Here is a 20,286-nt window from a genome sequence, read left to right as displayed (position 1 = left end):
ATATGAGAATAAATGAGAATTTAACTATAAATACATTAAAGAGTTATTAGTCTAGAGACATAAAATTTCACATGCTATTAGGATTTTTTTGTTGGAATTCAAGGACAATTAGTTTGTTATACATATAGCATAAAAACCATTTTGTTGATGAAATTTCATTTAAGAGAATGACCCTTTTAGAGTTTTCCTAGTAGTATTAAATAATCTTCATTAATAAAAATATTAGTATCTTTAAGATTTGATGCATTATCTGTGATACCTTTTTCCTCCTTGTAGTCACACAGTTAGAAAACAATTGTTTAATTTTTGTTTAAAACTGCAACCATGTGTGCTTGTTCAATTTTGATTACGCTATTTTATATGAGATTTTTCAGCCAAATTTATTTTTCCTTTTTTTTTGAATTTTTTTGCTTCTTCTCTCAGTTAAAGCAAACTTTGGATCATTATTGTCTGTAGAAATTTTAAAACAGGTTTTACCTGTTTATTTAGCTGTTTTTACTCTTCTTTATAGAGGATGTTATACTACTTTAATGACACCACACAATATAAACCTTACCTATTTAAAACAAAAAGTTTGACTGTTATATGTACAGGTGCATGTATGGTTATTGCGCATGGTTAATGGAACCCTTTTTATTACATTATCATTTATTTCTAGATACCCTAATCAACAATGACTCGTTCTATGGAGAGGGGGCCTACTGCTAAGTTTTAATTCTAGCCAGCCAAGTGGTGTTACTATAACCCAAATAACAAAATTAATTATCCATCAATAGTATAAGTTAACTAACGTAAAAGTATCATGGCAGCAATATCATCGGTAAACACGTTGAAATATTGCATACCAAATTTAGTTAGTCACAGCAAAATAACAAAATTATTTTCTAAAGATTCGTTAATTGCCACACTTACTTTCTTGTTATATGACAAAAATGTCACATTATTCCTTTGGTGCAAAGGATGCCAATGATCTTTTGAAAATTGGGTAATGAATGCTTGAGCTTCAGTTGCTGTTTGAAACGATTGGCCTTTATGTAAGTCCATTTTTTAACAAAGTTCAGTTGAGTTTCACTGAGCTTAAAGTCGTTTAAAGTCGCTTGCCTTATCTTAGAAAATTACCGCCATTCTAGCAAATTTCCTAGCTTAAGGTGGCGGTATTTAGCGCCGCAATAGATTTACTCTTTAATAATACAGAAAAGTACTGTTTTTAAGATATCTTACAAAGTATTGCTAATTTTTGAATTTTTTTTTTCAGATAATTACCATCAAGTTCTACATCGAACAGTACGCAATTTAAATTTTCTTTTTGTTTTTAGTCGGTTTTTTATTCTTGGTTCAGGGTTTTAAAAAGTGTTTTGCTTGCAATTAAGAAATTTAATAGTATCAATATATAATTTGAAAATATTTTTTCATATTCTCATTACCCAATTTATAATCAGTTTTCCTTTTAAAAATCCCACAAAAATAAAAGATGCAAGAATAAGTGAACTAAAGTTGTTCGTAGTTAGGGACTGTTCGGAATTAGGGAAAGCTGCGGTATTTTACTGAATTCCAGCACAAAAAATCAAAGTTAATTTTCAGAAAAGAATTATGATTGAAATGGCTGTGATATAAAATTCTACAGCTGAGTAGCATATATATATATATATATATATATATATATATATATATATATATATATATATATATATATATATATATATATATATATATATATATATATAATCGATTTTAAAAATTAAAAAGTCGCTAAACTTTAATTAGATAAAGTATATATATTTTTTTGTTTTTAATACTGTCAAAGAATTCAGGACAATTTTAATATTATTTAAGCTGGATCTTAATTTAAACGTGGAGTCAGAAGTTTACATGAATTGTTCAAAATGATGTTTGAAAGATTATTTCCATGGTGTCGCTTCATCTCGAAATTGTAAAACTCTAAAATCATCATTAGAGTATTGCATAATGATACTCTGCATACTCTATCTTTAATTGCATTGAAAGCTATAAAAGAAAAAATTATCTGTTGACAGGTAATATCTGTGGGAATATTAAGCTCACTACTGTCAATTAAGTTTATGTATTGTCCATACTTTTGGTGGTAAAAAGTGATTTTAACTAGTAATTCGTTTTCTGATGGTTCTTTATCTTTACGTGTTAAATATCCTGATATATATATATATGTATGTATATATATATATATATATATATATATATATATATATATATATATATATATATATATATATATATATATATATATATATATATATATATATATATATATATATATGAGCCATATTTGTATTGTGAGAAATAAAAGATTCGAGATTTAGTAGATTGTCAAATATTTCAGCAGAGGGCTCATCCAATAGAAAGCCACGGACAAGAATGGATTGTATCAAGACTTATCTGAACAGCTGGGTTATCAAGTGACAGCTAAAGCTTAGCTCTTGAATTGTTCAACTTTTCAATCATTTGTTGTACTGTTATAAAATATGAACCTCCTGAACTTTGGCGAAATTAGCTAAATTCTTTTTCCAATGAATCAGTAGAAAACTCACTAAAAATGACATATTGGTGTGAGCTATCCAAAAATGATTTACATAGTTCAACAATACCATTGCATGTGTGGTAAATTGGCTGTGCAGTGTCACAAGTAAGTTGTTTCACCCTTTTATCTTGCTTTCCAGCCATCCATAAAGCCATATTTCAAAAATTCAAAATATTTTCTAATCAATTATCATTATGATCTCTAATTACTGATTGAAGTTCATCATTGAATCTAATATTAGCACCTGTTCCCTTAAAATTGAGAACTTTCCACCATGACACAACAATGTTAATAAAATCTGCTGTATCTTGTCTTTCTTTTATGTGCTGCAGTTCTGGATGATTAATCAAAACATGGTAAGTTTTGTGAAAAAGTACCCTTAAACAGGTAGAGACTGACTGTCTCTCAATTAGCTTTGGAAATATTCAAACTTCATTTAAGTTGGATTGTTTGACTAAATTTTTGGATTCCAGTTCATAAAGTTTTTTTAGATGATCCCATTGTGCTACTTTTACATACTCCTTTATTATAAAAAATAAGTTGATCCGTTTTTTCAGTTAGCCAATTATTTTTAATGTTTTTAAGCAAATGGACATAATCAAAGATTAAGAAAATACCATCATTAGTCAAAAAGGGTTTATCTGGGGCTGCTCTTTCAAAGATTTTTTAAAATGTCTGATTAATTCTGGTTCCATCGCATGTTAAAGCTTTAACTTGACTCGAAGACTCCTTTATTGATTGTATAGTAATATTTATTTCTTCAAAGAAACTGAGAGTTTAATTTACCTATAGGTATCATTTTGGAAATGAACGATGGCCCAACAAATAAGCAAATAACCGTTAAACCCAATATAGTTTTTGCAAAAGAAGTTGAATCATCGATTGCTTTTCAGAATAATGTACCACCATGGTATAACAACATTTTTTTAACATAAACCTCGTCGTGGAATAAATAACAAAGTTTCTGTTTTTCTTCAACAGATTGAAAAATATTAGTCAAAAAATTTTCTCATTTAATTTAGAAACTTTTGAAGTTTTTCTTGACAAATTTCTTACAGAAGGCAATTAGTAATCTATTCGCAAATGATTATACAACGATCTGGATGTAGCAAAATACTGAAAAGATCTAATAATAACCTCCATTGTATAAATCTTACTACCAACACACTGTGTACCTATAGAAGCTAAATGTTCCTGGATCACAATTTCTTTTCTGCCTGGAATTAAATTTTTCAAATAACGCAAAACTTCTTTTTTAGAAATTGTAGTAACTTTATTTTCGTCACCTTAATGATAAGTTTCAAAACGCAAATCCTCAATCTTAACTAAAAAAATATGGAACTCCATTTGAATAAACTTGTGATTAAAAATGAATAGAGTTATTAATCATAAAGCACACAAATGGAACACCTAAATCTCTTTAATTGTTTAAAAGAATTTTTTCAATTTCAGCAAAAGTTACTCTATCTTTTTCTAAAAAAGTGGATAGTTCATCTTGAGTGAAATTTCGAAAACACGAAAAAGTTGTTGAACGAGTTGTTGCACGTAACGGAGGAAGATGGCAGGGAATTTGAAAAGACGGTTTGCCTGGCCAAATAGATGGTGGAAATTTAGGACGATATTTTTCTCGAACTATTTGTTTTTCAAAATTTATCGGTCAATGCAACTCACAAACTACAGTGTTATTAGTTTCTTTTAAGTTTGCATTTGGAATTACTTAAATCCACATTTGTTATTCTTTTTCATTTTTAGAAAATCGATATACTGAAAGCATTAAGTTATCAGATTTCTTTTTTGCAGATAAGTAATTTGTAGTGCAGCCATAAATACAACATTTTTTGCCCATATTTTAATATCACTAAAATGGCGACTAAAGTTAAGCGAAAGTTAAGATAAGCCCCCAGTCAAATAGCACGTTGGCTAGGCATGCAGTATAGATCGCCGTGACATCTAACTTCAGTTATTCATTATTTATTCAAACAACTTTAGTTATCTCAGTAATAACGCTGTTATAGTTTTATTACTTTTATAATGCAGTTAGTTACTAGAGTATCATTACTTTTATAGTCGTTTTTTTTTTTTTTTATAGCAATTTTTTTGTCTTTTCGCTAACAAATTTATAATAATTTGCTCCTTGAAATCAAAGTACACAGCTTTGCATAAAGTAAGATTTTGAAGACCAGATATTTTTTCAGATTTCGCAAATCACGACCACTTAATTCAAACCTAGTTACTAAAACAAATCACGACCACTTAACTCAAACCTAATAACTAGGTTTGAATTAAGTGGTCGCGATTTGTTTTTAATGTTTATTTTTATGGACTTTCCACCAATTCCTGAAAGTTGTGTTTTCTAAAAAAATTTAAACATAAGTCACACACTACGCTTAATGATGATTAGTCTATGATGACTAATCTTTGATTAATTCCACTAAAATCTTTTTGGATTTGTTGCGTTAAGTTGAATTGTTACTTCTACTATTTTGTTTATACCATTTATGCAATAAACGGTATCTCTTCATTTTTGAAAGTTTCACAAATGAGGTGATACCGTTATATTGTAGTCATTGTTATCAATAACTTTCAAAATAAACGGCTCAAATCTTATACACCAATTCTTAAAATAATGTAATATTACATTTGTAAGCTTAAAAATCACTATTACTTACTAAAGTAAAACTTGCATCATCATTTAAATCGCTATTTAACTTATGAAGTTCTTTCATAGATTTAATATGGCATAATTTGAAGGTTTCATCATTTGATGGCATCTGTGTTTGAGTTAAGCTGCTGCAACCACAAATTGTGACATCTTCAAGTTTGTTTGAAACTCGTGTTAAAATAATAATCACAGTTTTTTAAAATACTAAACAGAATTCAAAAAATTGGCTGACTAGTGTGAAGATGAAAAAAGCAAAAAAAAAAAAAAAAAAAAGCAATCAAATGCTATGGATTACAAACAACAAATATTAGTTGTATTTAATTATTAAATTTGTTTTATATATAAAATAGAGATGATATTCTAACGAAAGGATAAACTCGAGTTCAAGCTCAACTAAATCATAAATGAATTAATATTACTTCCTTAAATAAATTAATGTTGCTACATATACTTTGTTTAACACTGCCACTAATGCTATATTCCTAAACAATTAAAACAATATAAAACTTACTCGCATTTGTTAAGGGATAGTTATAGTCATGTCTACGTTTCACCTCAGGGTGTGTGAATTGATTTAGTTTCCGTGCTAAGGATATTAAATAAAAGGAATCTATAATATAATTAGTACAGAAACGTTTAACGTTTAACGTCGTTTCGTCATTAGTTACTAGGCTTTGAATTAGTTACTAGGCTTTGAAAGAGCGCGTTCCTCAAATGCACGCGGCCATTGGAGAAAGATCTTTTGAGCGAGTTAAAGCTTTTTTCCTTTTGGAATTTAATTATTAGTTTAGATATATTACATAAAGAATCATCTTAATCAATTATATATCATATTATAATTTTTATCAGATAAAGTAGAAAGGATTAAAATTTTTATCAGATAGAGTAGAAAGGATTTAAAGTAGAAAGGATTTTAATTTTTTAAATCGTTTAGATTTTGTTTGTTTTAGTTTTTCTTTTAGCAGTTTTATTTTTATTATTTTATTTTTTAGAAAGAAAATAGGGTTATTAATACTTTGAATAGGGTTATTAATACTTTGAAATTTCTGTGATGCTATTAACTATTTTTGTTCTTTTTTAGAAAATTTAGAAAAATAAATTAAACTTTTGTGCCGACACTGACATGGCATGTCACATGTTATTGTATGTAAAGGGTAAATTTTGTTAAGAGGATTACAGTTCTTATGAAGAAAAAAAAGAAGGTAAAAAGTATTGTTTGTAAATATATATTTTGTTTACTTTGAATCTTTTTAAATTTTCTTGCATAAATTTGTTTGCACACGTTTATTGTTTGCATATATGCTTTTTTGATATGTGTGTGTATGTGGTAATAAGTGCTTTATAGTTGTTTTATCAATGTGTTTTTATAATAATATAAAGTATTTTTATTATTTGTGTATGTGTTAATATGTGTTATATAATTGTTTTAAAAATGTATCTAAATATGTATATAAAGTATATATTTAACCTTATATACTTATTTAAACACATTTATTGTGTTTATAGTTGGTACATGTGTTTGTATTATGTTGTTTCCGTGTTTTCAAAGTGCTTTGACTTGGTAAACGTGTAGAGCAAGGTTTGTCAATTTTGCCAGCCAAGTGATGTACTTTTAACAGAGGGTTACACAATAGTGTTTAGTGTCAAACTGTTACTGCTTTAGGTCTAGCTGTTTTCAAGCCTTTATTATTAAAGATTATTCTAAAAATACATAATAATGTATTTTAATAATATTTTGCATAATGTTGTTATTTATGTTTTGTTATATATGAATGTTACCTTACTTAAGTTATATTATAGATACATATTATATTAACTTATGGTGTGTGCTATTTTTGTGTGTTGTTGCTGTGGTGTTTTTTTTTTATCTTTTGAGTTAATAGACATTTGGCTTATCTTCGTGTTGGTGTCTATTGTTAAAAATGGTAAATAGGTAATTTTTTTAAAAATCACTGCTTTTAATCATTCACTAAAAGCCAATACAAGTTATTTTACTATATATATACAATTTGTTTTATCTCTATTTGATTTTTTGTCTTTAGCACTGTTTACTACATGATTTTGCTATAAATATTTCGGAATCATGATGTTCCAGCATAAATTATTTTGTAAAAGCTAACATAAAATAATAATATTTTACAACTACTACTCTGGTAAATCACAAAAGCTTTTCTCTATAAGGTACATTGATTTTCATTTTTTGTATGTAATATTTTTCTTATTTACTTATTCGTTACATTTTTCATTTTAGATTTATCAGATGACGTGTTTATGTGGTATAGAAGAACAAAATATTGTAAAGTTTTGTGAATTTTTTAGAAGCGTTTACTAATAATTTTTTTTGAAGAAATACTATAAGTTTGCAAAAAAGGGTTTACAACGTTTTTTTTTTTAATTTTTCTTTGTTAGCAGTATGTTTATTATTACAATTGCATGTTTTTAATAATTTTTTTTATTATTATTTGCTATGCTAATTTTTTTTAAAACATCTTAGCTGATATATATTTTTAAAGTCATAAGATTATTGTATAATTTATCTTAAATTATCTTAAATGACAGTCTGTTATATTTAAAAATTATTTGTGTGTGCTATTTAGAGTAGAAAAAAAGCTATATAGGAAAGATCACAATCTTCAGGATTCTTTAAGATTTTTCTTACTACTTTCAATTTCAATTAAAAAAGAATGGATGATATTAGGCTAGAAGCAGATATTAGTGTAGAAAATGTAAACGTTAATAGGCAAGTTAATCGTCGCAGAAATTAAAGAGATAGGTTAAGGCGAGATGAAATTAATAATCGACAAAATGCTAGAAATGCTGCTCGACAAGCAGCAAATAATTTGAACCCAAATGAGGAGAGCTTGGTTAGGCGAGCTGAAAATAATCGTCGTAGAAATGAAAGAGATAGACTTAGGCAAGATGAAATTAATAATCGACAAAATGCTAGAAATGCTGCTCGGCAAGCAGCAAATAATTTGAACCCTAATGAGGAGAGCTTGGTTAGGCGAGTTGAAAATAATCGTCGCAGAAATGAAAGAGATAGACTTAGGCAAGATGAAATTAATAATCGACAAAATGCTAGAAATGCTGTTATATACGAAAGAATGCATTGTATAGCAAGAAGTAATACTATTCCAGATTATAACTATTTAGGAGAAATGAATTATATTTGTCAGCATTGTGGTGCTAAGAAATTTCTTGATGAAACACATTTTTTATGTTGCCATAATGGAAAGGTAGTTTTGTCGCAACCTTCATCATTTCCACAAGATTTAGAAGATTTATTTAAAGGAAACTATACAGATAGAAATGCCAATCTGAATTTTTTAAAATATATTAGAAATTATAATGCCTGTCTTTCTTTTGCTTCATTTGAAGCTAATGTAGTTCAACCCATGAATCATGGGCCGCCATGTTTTAGAATATGTGGTCAAGTTTTTCATCGTATAGGTAATCTAAGACCAAATCTAGATGTTCTGCCGACATATTGTCAACTATACATCTATGATCCACTTGCAGCAGTAAATTTTAGAATGCAACAACGTGGTAATGATCTTTGCTTAAATGATTTAATGTTTCGATTGCAAACTATTGTTAGTGAAAAGAATCCATTTGCTCTTGCATTTAAAAACATGGCTGAAGTGGAAGATGAAGAATTTCGTCGAGCAGCTCTAGAAGGTCGCTCAGTGTCAGTTGTAAAAATGTCTTTACTTGAAGGGCAAGATAGACGTCGTTATAATCTCCCTTCACATAATGAAGTTGCAGTTGTATTTGTTGGTGAAGATGGTGCACCACCTGCTTCCAGGGAAGTTGTTATTTACCCAAGAGGTCAACCTCTTAAAACTATATCAAGTATGTCTGCCAACTTAGATCCTATGGTTTATCCTCTATTTTTTCCGAGGGGTGATGCTGGTTGGCATAATCAATTGGTTCACAACCCTGAACGTGCTACATTGGTTAGAAATCATGTTACATTATCTCAGTATTACAATTATAAACTTTCAGTTAGACAATTTTTTTCTTCACTCTTTTATGGCAAAAAACTGTTTCAGCAATATGCTGTTGATGCGTATGTGAAAATTGAAGGCCAGCGCCTTGCTTTCATCAGAAATAACCAAAGCAAACTGAGAAGCGAGCAGTATGATGTCTTAGATGAACATGTAAACAACCTTGGAAATGATCATAATGTTAGACCAGGGCGTGTTGTAGTTTTGCCATCAATTTATGTAGGAAGTCCTAGAGCTTTAAAAGAAAACTTTGAAGATGCTATGTCTATAATTAAAAAGTATGGTAAACCAGATCTTTTTATTACTTTCACTTGCAACCCAAAATGGCGCGAGATAACTGAAAATTTATATCCAGGTCAGACAGCAAATGATAGACCTGACTTGGTTATTCGAGTATTTAAACTCAAATTAAATAACCTTCTCAATGACATTTTTAAGCACGGTGTATTAGGGAAAGTTGTAACACATGTTCAGGTTATTGAGTTTCAAAAGCGCGGTTTGCCACATGCTCATATTTTACTTCACTTTGCAAATGATGATAAGCTTGAAACAGCACATGATATCAATAATTTAATATCTGCAGAAATTCCAGATCCGATTGTTAATCGAGACCTTTATGACGTTGTTAAAGCTTGCATGATTCACGGTCCATGTGGCATACTGAATCCAAATTCTCCCTGCATGAAAGATGGTGTGTGCAGCAAAAACTATCCTAAAGAATTTACTACTAACACAGTAGCAGTTCATAATGGTTATTCACGCTATAGACGTTGTGATAATGGTTTGGTTATCAATATTAAAGGTAACAATGTAGATAACCGCTGGGTGGTACCTTACAATCCATGGTTATCAAAGAAATATCAAGCTCACATTAATGTTGAAGCTTGCATGTCTGTTAAGGCTTTTAAATATTTGTACAAATACATATACAAGGGTCACGACTGTGCCAATATTGTAATAAATGAACAAATTAATCATGATGAAGTAAACACTTTTTTAGATTGTCGTTATGTTAGTGCACCTGAAGCATTGTGGCGAATTTTTGAGTATCCAATAAGTCATATGTCACACACTATTATACGCCTTAAAGTTCATCTACCTGAAAATCAATTAGTGTATTATAGAGAAGGAGCAGAACAAATGGCTTTAGATCGTGCAGCTCAACGTGATACGCACCTAACAGCATGGTTTAAGTTAAATACTGAAAATGAAAGAGCACATTGCTATTCTTATGTAGACATTCCTTATCACTTTACATTTGATGATAAACATTGTAAATGAAAGGTTAGACAAAGGGGCGGTGATAAGGTGATAGTAAGAATGTATAAAGTTAATCCAACTGGAGAATTGTTTTTTCTTAGACTGTTACTTTTGCAAGCAAAAGGAGCAACATCTTGGGAGGATGTGCGTACTGTTAATGGTATTGTTCTTGAAACGTTTCGTGAAGCATGTGTTTTGAAAGGCTTGCTGCAAGATGACACTGAATGGCAGAATACACTCTCTGAGGCGGTTTTAACACGTATGCCAAAGCAAATTAGACAGTTGTTTTCAATTATTTTGACTTTTTGTGAACCTGACAATCCTTTAGATCTCTGGAATTCATACAAAGCTTTTATGATGGAAGATTTCATTCACCGCTCATTCCCACTTCTAACAGCTGAACAAGCTACTCTTCATCAAATTGAAAAGATTATTAATCAAAGTGGTAAAACGCTGGCTGATTACAATCTGCCTGTTATTGATGAGTTTATAGGCTTAAATCTAGAATATTTTGATGAAAATGTTCAACAATCTATTGATGAAGCCAATCGAATGAGACTGTTGCTTAATGTCAATCAATTAAATGTATGTAATGCTATCCTTGCTGTACTGAATGAACAACCAAGTGTAGAAACTCAACATTCTAGATTGTTTTTCATGGATGGACCAGCTGGTAGTGGAAAAACTTTTACTTATAATTATTTGATTGCTGAAACCAAAAGTAGGGGCTTTAAATCTGCTACAGCTGCATGGACTGGCATAGCAGCAAATCTTCTTACAAATGGATCTACATTGCATGGCTTATTCAAACTTCCTGTTCCAATATTGGATAATAGCACATGTAATGTAACTCCTAATTCTATACACGGGCATTTTTTAAGACAAGTTAGTTTGTTTTTGCTTGATGAAACATCCATGATACCTAAACATGCCTTAAATGCAATTGATAGGTTGTTAAAAGATATTTGCAACAACAACTTTCCGTTCGGAGGAAAAATCATTCTGTTTGGTGGTGACTTTAGGCAAATTCTGCCTGTTGTGAAAAGAGGACAACCAGCTGAAATACTAGAATCGTGTATAAAATGTTCTTTGCATTGGCAATGGGTGCAGAAGTTTGCATTAACTGAAAATATGAGAGTACAAGATGGGGAAGGTGAATTTTCCCAATGGCTACTAAAACTTGGGAATGGAACAATACCTGTCAAAGAGGAGGATCCTTTTAAAGGATGCATTGAAATACCAAATCGGTGCATTATTAGAGAAAACGAATCAATTGTTGAAAAGATTTTCGGAGATGCTGATCAAAATGATTATTCTAAACGCTTGATTTAAACACCAACTAATGTTGATTCATTATCAATCAATGAAAAAGTGCTTGAATGTCTGCCGGGTGAGGTCAAAATATATTTAAGTGCTGATCAAATTGACACTGATGACCTTAATGAAAGAAATCACTTTCCTGTTGAGTTTTTGAACAGCTTAACTCCTTCAGGTATGCCACCTCATTGTTTAAAATTGAAAATTGGTTGTGTAATTATGCTACTTAGAAATTTAGATCTCAAAGCTGGGTTATGCAATGGTACTCGAATGAAAGTTTGTGCTCTTCAAAATAATTACATTGATGCAGAGGTTTTGACAGGTGTTTCTGGTGGTAAACGAGTTTTTGTTCCTCGAATTCAGTTGGCTCCATCGGACTCTAATTTACCTTTTGTTCTCAAACGTCGTCAGTTTCCTGTCAGATTGGCTTATTCAATGACAATTAACAAAAGTCAAGGTCAAACATTTGATAGAGTTGGGGTATATCTCAAAAAACCGTGTTTTTCTCATGGTCAATTATATGTTGCATGTTCAAGAACTAGAGCATTTAACAGTTTGTTTTTCAAAATTGATAAACATCTCATTCAAGGTATGGTAGGTGAAAAGTGTTACACAAATAATGTTATATTTTCTAATGTTCTTAATTTATAGTCTTTAGATTTTCATTTCGAAAACTTACTGTTTGTAGGTTGTGAGCCCATTTTTTATGTATAACATTATTTATTACTTTTTTTATTAATTTTTTTTTTCATAGTTTTTGATAAATATATCTGTCATTTAATATTGTTATAAAATGTGTTTATATGTGTTGTATAAAGCCATATTTGTTTATAGTTGTATATATGTTTAAATTATGTTGTTTCCATGTTTTCAAAGTGGTGTGACTTGGCATTGTTGTGCAAGATCGATAACCTTGCCAGCCAAGCGGTGTACTTATAGCAGAGGTGTGACTTGGCAGCATTTAGTGTCAGGCGGTGTTACTGCTTTAGAGCTAGGTGTTGTCTAGCCTTTTTTAATTATTCTGGAAACACATAATAATGTCTGTTAATGTTTAGCGTAATATGTTTGAGAGAGTATGCAACCTTGATCTTTAAATCTAGGTTGTTTTAATGTCCTAAATTTGAAGTAATTGAATAACTAATATTGAATATAAAAACAAATATACTTTTATGTATTTATATGTTTAGTAAAAAGATAAATATAGTTAACTTTAAATTGGTTTTCTATATTGCCTTTCATATTTTAATTTGGTTTGTTACTTTCGCTGGATTTTAGGATCAAGGGTGTAAATATTCTATTGTTATGTGTTATTGTTGTGATGTTTTGTGTTAATAGACTGCTTGGCTTACCTTCACGTTGGTGTCTATCGTTAAAAATGAATAATAGGTAGTTTCATTATTGGAACTTACTGCTTTTATTCATATACTAAAAGCCAAGACGACATTATGCTAAAAATGCAATTTATATCTTAATTTGATTTTTTTTTTTTTTTTTATTTTTTTTTTTTTTATAGTATTTATAATCCTTTTGTACTTCGAAACAGATTTTATAGTTTATATATTCGATAAATGTTTATATTAACTGCTATGTCAAAATAGACTACTATAAGTAGGTAAATCGAATTTCAGTTTTTATGTGGTGTTTTTTTTTTTTGTTGTTGTAATTATGGTATCATAATTCCTTTTTTTTTTTTTCATTAAGATTTGCGATCGACGCATTTATACGATTTAAAAAAAACAACCTGAATTCCTTTTATTGTAAATTTTTGTCAGATAAAATGATATAAATACATGCAGTTAGTTCAATTTTTTTTAAATTTTCTCTATTTTATGCCTAATAATTTGTTGTACGTAACTTAGAGGATCTTTTTAAACTGGGGGTCGCAACTAAAAACCTTTAAAAGCATGGAGAACATTGTAGTTTTGCTGCGCATTTGTAAAATATCGATTTACTTAAATTTTATAAGGTGTTTAACTAATTAATTAGCTTAGTTTGCACTTGCAACACTTTTGAGGAAGGAAAAAATTCTTATACATGTAAATCATTGTTTTACATTTTATTATTTTGGTAAAAGGTCTTCATCAAAAACTTGATTACTCTTAATAAAAATAACTATTCTCCTGGCCACCATTAAGGCAAAAACGGGGAAGTGAGGTCCTTTATTAGTGTCAAAATATTTAAGAGAATTAAATTTCGAGTAACAGAAGGAATTTTAAGTAAATGGCAGCATATTACCGTTTACTAAAAACTATTGAAGCAAACAGGCCATATGTAAAAGTGGTCAGAAAAGAGACCACAATATAAAAATGGTCTGTGTTGAACAGACTTAACAAGACCCCGGGTGCGGTCAGCTTGGTTAACAAACATGAAAGTATGTCACGTTAAAAACTATGAAAGTAACGTAACCTTTAAAAGCCAATTTAAAACATTTTTGGTTGCTAAATGTGATAGCACATTGTAAGTATAAATGTGATAGTATAGTAAAAATACTATTTTAAGATTTTTTTTGGCTCATAAAAGGGATTTATGACTTAATTGATTGTGGTTTCCTATTAAACCGCAATAAATAACAATTAGAAGGCTATATGGCCCAGACGGAATATGCGACAAATATCAAATTTGTATTTTACTCATTCTAAAAAAATGGAGTCAAGACAAATTGGTTCTTATGTCCAGATATGTTTACTGCACGTATTAGTAAATAAACTAATTATTTGCGTAATGAGTTAGACGCACTAATAAGTTATTTTAGGGATTGATTAAAATTGATGATTATTTTAGGCATTGATTAAAATTGATGATTTATTTATAATAATAGAAGATTGGTTATTTTAGGCATTGACTAAAATTGCTAATCATAATGTAGTTAATTGAATATGCTAATCGTAATGTAATTTGTAATAATGTAATGCTTAAGTTAAATGCGCTTTTACTTTTTAGTTACTCTTGGTTGTTTTGTTACGCTTAGTGAAAGACAGTTTTTGTTTGCGCTGTTAGTTTTTCTTCTGTTCTGGAATTTTGATATTGGAATTTCCAGACATTTAAAAAAGCACGTTTCTATTATATCTGTTCTAATTCATCTTATCATATGTTTCAAGAAGGTTATATTCTGTGTTGTAATTAGCGTAAAAATTTCATTATTGTGTCGCGTCAGAAGGAGCGTTGTCCGTGCGTGATATATTCATTGTAAAAAAATTCATTGTGCACAAGGAATATTCATTGTACACAAGGAATATTCATTGTACACAATGAATTTGGAAAACCTATAAAAATTGTAAAAGCTGAGAAGCAAGAAGTGAGTTTTACAAGTATACCGACAATACGGTCGTCTTGATTTCACATACTGTTTAATCACTTTAATCGTTTATATTTTAAAATATTAATTTGTTTTTTATACTAATTTGTTTTTTAGCATATTCATTTTTATTTTTATATCGAATATCGAATTAATAGAATGTCTGAAAATGGTGAAGACGAAGGTTTGTATTTATTTAGATGTGTATTGTTACTGATTCCTGTCATATTACCTAGATAGTTCATAAAGATATGTTTATTTTTAGTCGCTGAATTACTAAGAAGTAAGTTTTGTTCCTTTTTGTTATAATGAAAGGTTACAATATGTTTGTTGATTTAAATTAACTTTTCAATAATAAAATGGTTTAGACGAAAATTTTTGTAAATTAATGCAATCTAGAAAGATTAAATAATTTTTCTAATATTGAAGTAATTAAGGAGGTTTAAAAAAGAAACGACTTCAATATTTGTTTGCTTTTCTGTTTAGCTGACAACAATGAAGAGAGAGGTAGTAAGTTTTAAAGGATTTCTATTTTTTATAATTTTTTATAAAGTAACTAAAATGTTTTTTAAAATAAGGTTGTTGGTTATTAAGTAAAACAGTTAGTTAATTTAATTTTATACAATAAGCCCAAGAACTTAAGTCCTACTTAAACCTATATTGTCAATAATAAAGAGAAGAAATTTAAATTTGTCAGTAAGACAGCTTTTTATTATTTTATATCAAGTAAGTTTAATTAAGATTTATTTTTTTTAGTTGATAAAGAGCAAGCTAATATAGGTATTAGTTACATAAGTTAAATGAATTTATTTTTAAAAAGTTAAGAAAATATTTTAACGTCTATACAATTTAGTGCTTTTGTTGTTTAGACACAGTGCAGACGGAAATAAGTCAGTGTTTTTGCTATTAGATGTTTGTTAACAAGAATTTGTTTATTTGTACTGTAACTGGAATTTTAAAACTTCAAGTACTTTACCTTTATTTTATTTTTTCTTTTAGGAGAGTTGGAAAAGAAACTAAGTATAAATTATATGATTAGTATAGTTAAATAAATGAAGCATTTATATCTGTACCTCTAAAGTCCAAAGTCGGTTGTGACATTTTAGAAATTGTCCAGGAGAGAGAGAATAGTAAAATAATTAGTCTTGATTGACTTATTTTTGATATTTAAATTTTTTTTTTTTTTTCCAAGTTTTATTTAATTTGTCTTGAGGCGCATGAAATATAATTTTGACAAAAATTAAAAATAAAAAGTTGAAAGTGAAAAGCCATTTCAGGACAATTGATCTTTGTCTTCTGAGCTACAGATATTAAGATTCAAAGTTTATTTTAATTTATAGTTTTGGTTTAGTTTAATCAATTTTAGTTTACTTTATGTTAGTTTTAGCTTCAGTTATCTTTTTTCTTACATTAGACAGTTTTATGGAGGAAATGAAAGTATTAGGTAAAAAAAAATATAATCTTATATATTATATGTAAATAATATATTATCAATTATTTTAACGTATATTTTTTTGTCTTTAGTGTCTGCTAGAAACATAAATGGTAAGCCTGTGATTTAAAATTTATATTTTTTCATGGAGAAATATTTGCAATCAGTAAAATAACTATTTAATCTGTAACATAAATATGGCATTTTTAAACATCGCATTTTACTCATTTTTGTTAAAATTAAATTAATCACAAGTTTAACCCTTTTTAATTTACTTTTTTTTTTTATCTATAATTATTTTTAGCATCCTCTTCATCTTGTGAAAATGGTGAGTATAAGCTTTATATTATGAATAAATAAAATTGCAAATATTTTTAATTTTTTATTATATCCTTCTATTTGTAATTTTAGAGCCGCTTACGTTTGAGCAATATCGCCGATATCGCTCCCAACACCCAGGGCCTCTCTCGGAGAGGTCCTTCAATAAGTGGCGTATCAATGGCGGTATAGATGAGCCTTCCTTTAAATGGAGAGCTCATCCATATCGGGGTGTTGGGAGACACCGAAGAAAAAACAGCAACGAAAAGGTTGTAAATGTCTTCTATCAATGAAGATATTTATAACTTTTTTGTTGCTGTTTATTTCACTTTTTTAAAAAACCGCTTTTTTTTTTTTAATTTATTTTTTTTGTAATTAATTTTAATAATAAAAGATGTAAATTTAATTTGTATTTCTCTTTTTTTAATTAATACTTTATTTGATTTTCACCAATTAAACATAAATATAATTAAATTGATTTATTACCCAATCATCGAAAAAAAGTTTTTTGTTATCATTTCCTTAATAATATAACAAAATATTGTTAAAAATAGATAATTGCTAGATTAATTTATTGAATCATCTTATGAAATTTTCTATAAGCGAAGACTATGTAAAGCTATATAGCTGCTATTAAATAATATTTCAATTTGATTATAACTAAAGTTTACAAAAATCCAACATGAAATAGTGTCATAAAACAACTCCGACAAGCTGCATCATGACAGTAGTTCAAGTATGAAAAGTTATCGAAAAGCAGGTAAATTGTTTGTCAGTTTGCTTTCTTTCTTTCTTCTGTCTACTTATCTGTTACATTTTTTTTTTTAGGTTTATCATATAACGCATTAATGCAATATAAAAGATGATAGATTACATTTTTTAAAATTTGTTAAACACATGTTTAATTGTAAATTAACTTTTTGATTGAAACGAATTTGTACTAAATTCCTTAGTTATTTATAATAAATTTATTAAATTAAATGCTTTTATTGTTTTTGAGACAATATTCTTATTTAAAGAAACATGTAACAAGTAGATACCAAATAATTAACAACTCATGTATAATTTTCGTTCGCTTTACATTAATTCGATTAAATAGAATTTATGTTAAAAAAATATAGCACAATTTCCTCTTTACTTTTTCGTCAATTTACAGCATGTTGACGCGTTTTTATTTTGTGTCAGTAACTAAAAACGCAATATGTTGAACTAATTAATGTAGAGACAAATGGCTGTGTATTACTCAGATATGACTTATGTAAAGTGTAAATTACTAAAATAATGTTAAATAATTGTAACTTATTTAACCTCCTCTTTCCTTTTTATTTTATTCTAACATATAGTCTTTTTTTTTTAATTTGAAGGGGTTTTTCTAAAAAGTTATTAGTTAAGGTTTCGCAACTTTAAATTGTGGAAGACAGCCACTATAAATAACAGATCGACCATAACCCGTATTACGGGTTGCTTATTGCTAGTGTAATAAAATAAACAAAAAAAACTAATCGTTCGATGCAGAGAGTTTTATTGATTTATTAAAACAAACAATTTAAGAAGTATAAAAAATGATGTTTATAACAAAGATAATAATTAAAGAACAACAACACCAACAACAAAACTCAAAGAAATAATTTATATAATGGCATGTTGAGGATAGTTATAATAGAGATAGTTAAAATTAAATGTCATAAAAGAACAGTCAGGAGTTTCAAAAACTGAAAATTTTATGGAAAAAAAAACTGTTTGATTACTCACATGGTATTGCAATCTTCCTCATACTTTTTAAACTTTTGTGATATACTTCTGTCACATTGACTTCATTTTTTCATTCCTAATTTTTTAATGCTACAAGATGTTTTTAATGCTGATAGTTGGGGTTTACATTTCAGAGTTAATTGTGGAGACACAACACTTGGAAATTTGGGTACAACAACTAAAAAAATATACCAAAACTAGTTGCAAAATTATTTGTGACAACTATTTAAGTATTTTAAAGCTGCCCTTTGGTATTTTAAATATAGCTTTTTAATAATTTAACATTTAGTATTTGGTCTAGGAATTAATTCGTGCGGTTTGACAAGGGATTACGAAACTAGCTTATTGTCTCAGCGTTTCGTTTAGCCACGCATGCGTGCGAAGATCACTGTTATTGCGCATCATTTTCATTATAAGTCATTTGATTTAAGCGTAAACAACACTATTTTTAATCTAACTGATAATGTCGATTTTTGTTCCTGATAAAGTGTTTTTGCGGGGGATTCTTCTTCATTACTTTAATATGAAGAAAAGTGCTACCGAAAGTCATCGTATTTTGGTTGAAGTTTATGGTGCCCATGCTCTAGCTGAGCGAACGTATCAGAAGTGGTTCGCACGGTTTAAAAGTGGTGATTTTTGTTTGGAAGACCAAGAGCGACCAGGACATCCGAAAAAATTTGAAGATGCAGAATTGGCAGCATTGCTCGATTAGGATTCTTGTCAAACGCAAGAGGACCTTGCAAAATCGTTAGGAGTTGAACAATCAACAGTTTCCAGACGCCTCAAAGCCATGGGTATGATTCAAAAAATGTCTGTTTCAATACCATCTTCCATCCAAACACCACGCGCATTAGATATTATTAGATAATAAATTTTAATTGCTATTACAAAAACTAAAATGGTTAATAATATCTTAATTATTCACAGTTATTTTTACATTTAAAAAAATTCATAAAAATACGATTTTTGTATAAGTCAATTTATTTAAATTTGAAAATAATTAAATGAATTTTTTTTTTCAGGTCATACTCTTTAATTTTTTCAAAAAAGGTTTATCAATTAATTTTTTTAGTGAAAAATTAGGAGAAAAAAAACAGATTTTACTAAAAACAAAAATTGTCTTTTAATGCAGTTCTTAAAAAAAAGAAAAGGAAAACAAATTTTATTTCCAGTTGACATCGTGAACAAGAGTAAATAACACTTGACCATGATCACCGTATGGCATAACAACAACTTTTACACAAATATCATCTCTTTCAATCAGTTTACGTGTAAGATAAAGTAATCTTTCCTTTAGAAGTGCAATATTGAAATTCTTGTAATCACAGGGCTCAAGAAAGAAACTTTCTATGCAATCTTTTCTGTAAGTCTCGCATATATAAATACTGCTGTCATTTATTTCTTTTATATTAGCATAATTGCCACACTTCATTAAAAACTAACTATCTTTATGCTTTACAAAGTTTTGTGCTATACAAAGTTTTTTCAGTATATCTAGCTCCGCAACTTTCCAAATCATGTGTTTGCTTGATAATTTGACTAACAGGATTTGTGGCATTAAGAACAAGTTTCTTAAAGATTTGGAGGTGATTTTCAAAAGCAAATCCAGAAATTGAATCAAGGAGTAGTTGATAACTAACTACGTCATCTTGAAGTTGAATTAGATTATGAACATTATGTATTAAATTT

The 20,286-nt window shown here is 28.7% G+C and overlaps 3 protein-coding genes and 2 pseudogenes across 12 annotated transcripts; 3 read left to right on the top strand and 2 right to left on the bottom strand.

The window, feature by feature from the left end:
• Window positions 1–1,840: 1,840 nt before the first annotated feature.
• LOC149885839 (uncharacterized) lies at window positions 1,841–2,697 on the bottom strand (annotated as a pseudogene).
• Window positions 2,698–4,671: 1,974 nt separating this feature from the next.
• On the bottom strand, window positions 4,672–19,002 carry LOC145187900 (uncharacterized; annotated as a pseudogene).
• LOC149885838 (uncharacterized) lies at window positions 8,296–10,504 on the top strand. The gene has a single exon (XM_090093152.1). The coding sequence runs from the start codon at window positions 8,321–8,323 to the stop codon at window positions 10,502–10,504; it is 2,184 nt and encodes a 727-aa protein (XP_089949278.1). The 5' UTR covers window positions 8,296–8,320.
• Window positions 10,513–12,066, top strand: LOC149885837 (uncharacterized). Its single transcript, XM_090093153.1, has one exon. The coding sequence runs from the start codon at window positions 10,544–10,546 to the stop codon at window positions 11,813–11,815; it is 1,272 nt and encodes a 423-aa protein (XP_089949279.1). The 5' UTR covers window positions 10,513–10,543; the 3' UTR covers window positions 11,816–12,066.
• On the top strand, window positions 14,866–17,601 carry LOC149885836 (uncharacterized). Of its 10 annotated transcripts, none has more exons than XM_090093156.1 (9): window positions 14,871–15,095; window positions 15,238–15,279; window positions 15,361–15,378; window positions 15,582–15,605; window positions 15,852–15,875; window positions 15,965–15,985; window positions 16,620–16,640; window positions 16,832–16,855; window positions 16,939–17,601. In XM_090093156.1, exons 2-9 carry the CDS (start codon window positions 15,255–15,257, stop codon window positions 17,136–17,138), a joined length of 357 nt encoding a protein of 118 aa, XP_089949282.1. In that variant the 5' UTR covers window positions 14,871–15,095; window positions 15,238–15,254; the 3' UTR covers window positions 17,139–17,601. The 10 variants fall into 10 exon arrangements, with proteins under 10 accessions (XP_089949290.1, XP_089949282.1, XP_089949284.1 ...); XM_090093158.1 differs by having other exon boundaries at window positions 14,872–15,095; window positions 15,582–15,602; XM_090093154.1 differs by having other exon boundaries at window positions 14,873–15,095; window positions 15,254–15,279.
• Window positions 19,003–20,286: the final 1,284 nt, after the last annotated feature.

The sequence above is a fragment of the Hydra viridissima genome, unplaced genomic scaffold (genome assembly GCF_058129835.1).
Source record: "Hydra viridissima isolate aposymbiotic clone 2 unplaced genomic scaffold, HvirCarnegie_v1 scaffold_7, whole genome shotgun sequence".
Taxonomy (NCBI): domain Eukaryota; kingdom Metazoa; phylum Cnidaria; class Hydrozoa; order Anthoathecata; family Hydridae; genus Hydra; species Hydra viridissima.
The sequence above is the reverse complement of the archived record's forward strand: the minus strand, read 5'-3'. Positions and strand labels throughout refer to the sequence as shown.